The sequence below is a fragment of the Atractosteus spatula genome, chromosome 5 (assembly GCF_055471065.1).
Source record: "Atractosteus spatula isolate fAtrSpa1 chromosome 5, fAtrSpa1.hap1, whole genome shotgun sequence".
Classification (NCBI taxonomy): domain Eukaryota; kingdom Metazoa; phylum Chordata; class Actinopteri; order Semionotiformes; family Lepisosteidae; genus Atractosteus; species Atractosteus spatula.
The window spans coordinates 21154466-21161668 of NC_142710.1; the positions used below are offsets into that span (position 1 = coordinate 21154466).

General features: G+C 42.0%; 1 protein-coding gene across 1 annotated transcript; it reads right to left on the reverse strand.

Moving 5' to 3' along the window:
• Positions 1–1723: 1723 nt before the first annotated feature.
• Positions 1724–4620, reverse strand: egr2b (early growth response 2b). Its single transcript, XM_088916845.1, has 2 exons — positions 4390–4620; positions 1724–3789 (listed from the first exon to the last, which is right to left on the reverse strand). Exons 1-2 carry the CDS (start codon positions 4565–4567, stop codon positions 2660–2662), a joined length of 1308 nt encoding a protein of 435 aa, XP_088772971.1. The 5' UTR covers positions 4568–4620; the 3' UTR covers positions 1724–2659.
• Between the last annotated feature and the right edge of the window lie 2583 nt (positions 4621–7203).

Below are 7203 nucleotides of genomic sequence, written 5' to 3' on the forward strand. Positions count from 1 at the left end.
CACCGCTCTGCCCCAAATTGTAAGTCTCTTTAAATGTCTGTGCCCCTCGCCCTTTTAAAAAGCCAAAGAGCTCATTAGTGTTCCTTCCCATGATTCCCAGGGACCGACGGCAGGGAGGAAGGGTTTTTTAGAAATTGATCATTTCTTTTTAACCTCGACTTGCCGGGGCTCTCCAGGCCTACGGATGGAGTCCTCTGTCCTAACTGCTGAAAACATTTCTTGGTGACTAACCTAAAAATAGTTTGTTCAAGAATTACACCAATATTGGCAACGCAATATGTTACTTTAGGCGGTAGTTATGAATATAGGGCTCTGCTTAGTTTGATGTTAATGCGTATCCTAACATCCAGATTCCAATTTCTAAAATACCCTGGCTGTTTTCAACTTGATGAAGTTGGTAAGAAGCGTTTTCTACTTACTATATATTTTTTGTATTTTGGATCAAAGAAATATAAATATTTCGAAAAAGTGTAATATTATACTACATTACATACCCTTCCTCCTTATTACCATCATTAAAACCATAACAATAAAAATAATAGTCCTTGATAATGAAATCATGAGCTCACTGGAAGTTCGGACAGAACTACATAAATCATGAACGGAGTCCCCGTTACATTCATTTCTGCATCCAAAGACAAGTTCGTGAAGCCTTTGGACATGAATCATAACGCAGACAACAATTACACGCAGTAAGTCACATAAAATTACAATGGGTGATATAAAGTGAAATCAGTCATGTAAGTATGTGTATCCTACGGTCTTGGACGCAGGTCTATACAGCTGTTGCAAATCAACAAAAGTGATCGATTCTCTTTACGGATGAGCACAATTCCTTCACTTGCCCAGTTATGTGCAAAGGATATAAAAACTTTATGTACACCCTTGAATAAAAGCGCGCACTTGGTAAAGTATAAACGGTATGATTCCTTGCTTTCCAATTACAAGTAGCTCATAATCAGAGAGGAATTCGGACTGCTTGGTCGGCTTGTGATGCACAGTACTCGAAGCGCAGTCGCAATTGGGAACCAGGAGCTGAAGCGCGCCGGAAACTGTACTTCTGATTTCGCTCTGGTTAGGTTACCTCACGAGGATTTGCCTGCAATTTATAGCATAACTGTATAAATGACTGTTTTCATCACCACTCATTGAAGAAAACGTGCAACTGTTTTGTAAAATAAAGAAAAGGCCAAACTGATACCCTATATACAAAAACAGAGGGGGGAAACGCGGTGCTTCCCCCCCAGTATATATCTATAGAAACACTGTAAGCGGGTAAGTCTGGTGACTTCGAAACGTAGAAGGGATGTTCTAGGGATATTACCGAGTCTTTTTTTGCAGCTCAGTGTTAAGTTTACCCATTGCTGTTCTGAAAATCAGCTTTTTAAAAATAAATTGCCTTTCCTGTTTACTGCGTGCGTAGCTGTAGCTTTAAATGTAACAGTTCGGCGCGAAGGTTGTTAAAGATGGTTTGCCGTAACAGTTTTGAAAAAAAAAAGTCCAGACTTCAAACTTTAGAACTATTTGCTGTTCCAAATACCAGAGCGTGCTTTGAGTGGGTGAATACACTTGTGAAACGGTGAGTCACAAGATTAATTGATATGAGCGCTCATTGGGAAATCCCCAAGCAAACAGCTTTATTTTAGACCTTTACGTCTGTATACTTCTTTCCATTGCTTCACTGTAACTACTGGCAGGTAATGATGCTTTAAAACACCGAATACTGGTCAAAATCGTTTATTTTTTAATTGACAATAAAACAAGACACACCCGCTGTGACTGACCTTCGTTAGTGGTTTTGTACCATATACATTGATTTCAGTCTTATTAAACATTCAGAGCAAACAAACGTCACATCGGCGTGAGTAATAAAGTATTTACATTCTCTCTTTACTACAAATGCAGCACTTTTCAAAATGACACAAAACAATGCGTACAAAAATATATAATTCTAAAAAATATTAAACGGCTTGAATATTATACAGCTTGGTTGAAAACGTCCTTAGAAATATGTACAAATAAAGATGTAGATGACCTAGCAAAACAAGGCACAACGGGAAAGCAAACAATCAACAAGCAATTTTACACCAACACATTTGACCTCTTAAATAACTTAAAATATTTGTATTCACAATTATTGCAAATCTATATTTTCCCTTTCATATTCATTCCGAGACTCCTCCGGTTCAGATCAAGGGCTGATAGGGACAATTTATCATAGTACAAAGAAAAAACTATTAGTTATTATAGCAAGACACGTATGAAAACACTGTTAGGTAGTAAGTCGAATAAGCAATTTTAACTTTTGCCCTTGTAAAAATAAACACTTTTAGACGTCAATTGTCTTCTTCTAAGCTCATAAAAAAAGTTTAACATACTTAAAACAGCAAAGTGCGTATCAGTCAGTGGTCTGTAGTAAAACCAAGGAAACAGAGCAAGGCGCGCCGTAGTTACAGCAGGCTAAACTGCAACTCAAAAGTGCACATTAATATAGAGATGATGCAGGTCTGACATTTTGTTCCAGCGCAGGACATATTCACGCGCTTTAGTAACATCCAAAATCTCTACAGAAGAAAAAAAAACATTCAAGTACTCTTCCTTTTAGAACATGACCCTTATCGTTATTGATGTTGTCGATGTATTAGTGTTTGTTACGTATTTAGACCGCCCTGGAGGGACACGCTGAAAGCTGGTTGGTACCTGTTTGGCAAACGCCCCCAGAGGATGTGCTAATACTAACCGACCTTTCTGAATTCTGAGCTCCGGGGTTTGTCGGGGCTACCGACGCCGATTTCCTTTCCTTCTGTCTGAGGTGGATTTTCGTGTGCCTCTTCCGTTCGTCGCTCCTGGCGAATTTTCTGCCGCAGAAATCACAGGCGAAGGGCTTCTCGCCGGTGTGCGTGCGGATATGGGTGGTGAGGTGGTCGCTGCGGCTGAAGTTTCTCATGCAGATCCGGCACTGGAAGGGCTTGTGCCCGGTGTGAATTCGGATGTGCCTGGTCAGTTCGTCAGAGCGGGAGAACCTCCTGTCGCAGCCTTCCGCTGGGCATGGGTACGGCCGCTCATGGACAGGGGTCTTGCTGGGGCGATTCGGGTACTTCCTCGGCCGCAGGATAGGTCTCAGGGGTAGATTCTGAGGACTGTAAGCGGCTGGCAGCCTGGGTCCATCTGCAGCTGGCCCCCCTAACGTAAAATTCCTTATAGTGTTCAGAGGGGTGAGAGGCGGTGGGACCCTGATTGACTCCAGTGGGCATGGGAAAGGCTTACGGTCAGGGACAGACTGGATGTCCCTCTGGCACGGAGGCTGAAACAGGCTAGAGTAGTCCGGGATAATGGGGAAGAGAGCGCTGTCCGAGGCTGGCTTGGGCGACGAGTAGGAAGGAGGGGGGTACGAAATAGGGCAGGTGGACGTGGACAGAAAGGCGGACGGGTCTTGATAGACCTCTCCGCAGCCCGAGTACGGAGGAGGCGGAGAATAGAGGTGATCCATTTCGGGCTGGTTCTGTGCCATGGTGCAGCTCAGCGTGCTGGAGAAATGGTTCGGTGAGACTGAGGATGCCGGTGACGAGGACGACGAGGATGGCTGACTCATGCCCAGGATCCCAGCGCTGACGATGTTTATAACGCTCTCCGGATTCCAGTTACTACCTGGGTACTGAGAGTCAATGGAGAACTTTCCCATGTAGGTGAAAGTCTGGTTGCGAGGCGCTGTAGGCTGGGTGAAGCTGCTGGAGTAAGCCAAGTCTAAAGACCTTTTTTCTGTGCTCATGTCCCCATTGATCATGCCATCTGTGAAATGACAAAAACAAAAAGAGAATTAGTAACCGAACTTGAAGGTATTGCTGCTCGCTTTCCTATGTGAGGTGTTAGCGGCTGCTCAGGCTTTTGAACTCCTCGCGTCCCCCCGGTCGAGTTTTCATTTGTTGTTGTTTTAACGCGCAAGAGAGTTAAAGGCATCATTGTCAAGGGAATGCTTGTTAAGATTCGCTTGAAATCCTGACTTTATTTTTTCTAGAAGACGTGACGACCCTCATTTCAGAATAAGTAAACGATACGCAGATACCAGACTGCCGTCGCTCAACTGGCGGTTCGAATGAACACCTGTTTTGAGGCAGCTTGGTTTAGCGTCCGCGACAAGAAACGCGACCGGGTCGATAACGTGCTGAGCTGCTCTAGCGGCGCTCTAGTAATTTCACATCAGTTAACAGACTAGTTTTAATCATCCCCTCCATCCTCTCCAGTTTATCGCATTTGATTAGCTTGTAATATCAACAGCGGAGCCGTGATGCTATTATGAAAAACACTGCAACGATGCTGTCTGTACAATAGGAGACCGGTACACACCTCCCCTCCTGAAAAGAAAAAAAAAGTTTTGTAGGCGAAGCTTACCTCCTGAAACTCCGCTAATGTGGTCGAAATGCCCTCCTAAATCGCCATTTGGAAAGATTGCCACGGAGGCTGGTAAAGTAGTGGAGATCTCATCCACTGAGTAGATGTTTTCAGGAAGACTGTGTACAAAACCACTGAGCGATACGGGGGTTTTCTCCAGAGTTTTGGCTGTCATCATTTAGCCAGTGATCGGCTTTGCACAAGCTTGTTGTGTGCAAGTATGTATTTAGCTATTATATAGTTGTATGAATTTGTTCTTCTTCCCTCAACGAAAACAAAACCGTTAACTCAAATTTGCTGTCACAGAAGCAGACTCCACTGCCACTGTCATATGTTGTAGTGTAAACACACACCTAATGATATCCGCAGTAGCCGATCTGTTTAGTGAATGACAGATCTCGGTGGTTGGGTGAGTGCTACTATGTATTTATGGAGTGTCTTTGAATACCCACTACGTCAGTGCCCATATAAGGACTGGGATGGGCTTGGAAGGCTTTGTGACGACATCAAAGGAGACTTGTCAATGGAGAAACCTCGGGCGAGAGATGTCTGTGACACCCGCAAGCAGAAGAGCCCTCACGGAAAGCAGAATTAAAGGAGAAAAAGTTTACCCGTGCTCATTTAGAATTATACCCTTGAACCCTTTTCTTTGTCTGAGTTTGCATCTTTGAAATTCATGTATTTAGAGTGATTTAGAAAGGAGGATATTTCAATTCTGCTGTGAGAAATTCCGGTTCAACCCCTACTCCATACATGGCACTTATCCGGTAATTGAAGATACACCCATTAATCCATATATGGGGCCCATTCCGGAAAATGAGCGTCGGAAAATAACGAGCCGTGCCGAGCATACACAGAACAGCCACTCAATTCTCGCTATCATCTGAAAACCACAATCAAATGAAAGGCACAATCACGGAATTTTCACCTTTTATGAATTAGTGGCGGAAAGTGTGCTATTTAAGTGTGTTTGTGGAAAGTAGAGGTGCTATTTATACAGTAGGAAGTGGAAATTATGTTCGTTCTTCATAGGCAGTAGTTTTAAATAGTCAAATAACACTTCATATTCAGTCTAACCCTGTAATATGAAGCGTGCTTACTCTCTGAAAATCATTTGTGCCTTTCAATACTGTTTCTAGCCACAGCGTGTCTCGAAAGGAACAAGTAAAGGTTAATTCCACACTGAATAATAGAAAGGGAAAAACAACGTCCCGCCTTTTTCAAGTGTCTCAAAATACTGTAAAGGAATACACGAGCCGGTTTTGATTATTTACCTACCAAATGCAAATGATTCTCTTGTGGTCATAATAAAAAGGATCGTATTATAGCGTGATCATTTTAAAATGTCCCGTTTCAGCCTTTAACCGGCGACTTTATGAACATGTGACGTTACCAGACTATGTTCACATATACCGCCTGTAGTATTTGTGTCTAGGGCTCTTTTGCGGTCTTTGTTCTTTTAAGGAAGTCTGTTGTATTTTTCTCTTTACCTGTATTTTTTGCCTTTTTTTAAATTTAGCGAATAAGTTTATAAATCGTAGAGGCAACCATTTTTGTTAACTTTATCTACTACTATTGCGGCTGCTACAACTCTGTTGCCGAGGTGATAGTAATGCGCGCGTGACTTCTACGGTCGCCACCCAGTGGCAGATAAAGGAAGTGCGAGCGGAGTACTCGAAAAACAGCGTCGCGTCTTTATTGATGTCTTGTAATTTGATGGCAATGCGTTCGTTCTCTCTCTCTCCCTGTGAAAATATAAAAAAATCAAGCTACTTTTTTTTCTTCTTTCATGAGCCTTGGGTGTATAACATAAAGACATTCTTTGGCTAATCGGTACATATGGTGACGAGGAAATATCAAGAAATTAAGAATGCATCACAGTAAACTTAGGTCAGCGACGCAAAAAAAAATCTTACCATTGAGTAGCTAAATATAGGTTTTTAAATGATTCCATTCAGAGTGGCGATATCAGCGACGCCCCAAATAAAGCAAGAGAGATGGTTTGGGTAGTTATAAGTAAAATTCCCCCGTGGGCAGAGAAACCTAACTGTTAATAAAAGAGACAGGGGAGGGGGGAGTGAGAGGGGGCGGGATATTATTTCCATCCGAGACTTAGGGTACAACAATTTAGGCTTGTGTGTGTGACTAAACAACGGTCTCAAAGTCTTTTCTGTAAAATAAGAAATGATGTAGCACGTCATGAAGTAAAATAAGAAATGATGACGTTAGCGTAAAATGATATAATTTGTGCGTATACATGCAATTCATCAAAGAGAAAACCTGTCTAGATAAATACAATTCACTGATGGGTAATAAGATCAAAATATTTTTTGAGACATTTAAGTCAGTTCAAACCTCAGCTTTTCTCCCGTGTTGCGCTAAGGTAAAGTTCGTGACATCTTTGCAACAAGAATAAACTTGCCGATCCAACAGCAGATCGATTCTAGACTCTTTCAAAGACTAGAGAGAGACCACTACGTAAGGTATAAAATTCTCAAATACTGGTTTAGTGTTTGACAAACCAGCAATTAAGCTTTTGTACTCGACATAATGTAATAAGTATTGCCTGCGTCAACCTCAGGACGTTTCAGAATGAACATGTGTATGGTGCCACAAGCGTTAGAGTGAAAAGTTACATTTTTTCTTTATTCCACTTTATTCCTATATTATGTTATTCTTCCCGGAATTACTCAGGAGTTTGCAACACCGTTTTAATGAAAAAATGTATTAAAAATACAGGTTATTTCGTTCAAAGCCACCAGAATCCCGGAAAGCTAAATCCATCTTTTAGAGGTTAATCTGTAACTTTTAAGT

Bases quoted from the DNA above. Each gene is read 5' to 3' on its own strand.
- egr2b (XM_088916845.1), bottom strand. From the start codon at position 4,567: ATGATGACAGCCAAAACTCTGGAGAAAACCCCCGTATCGCTCAGTGGT. The intron at 3,790-4,389 runs GTAAGCTTCGCC...GTCATTTCACAG, and splicing joins CATTAGCGGAGTTTCAGGAG to ATGGCATGATCAATGGGGAC.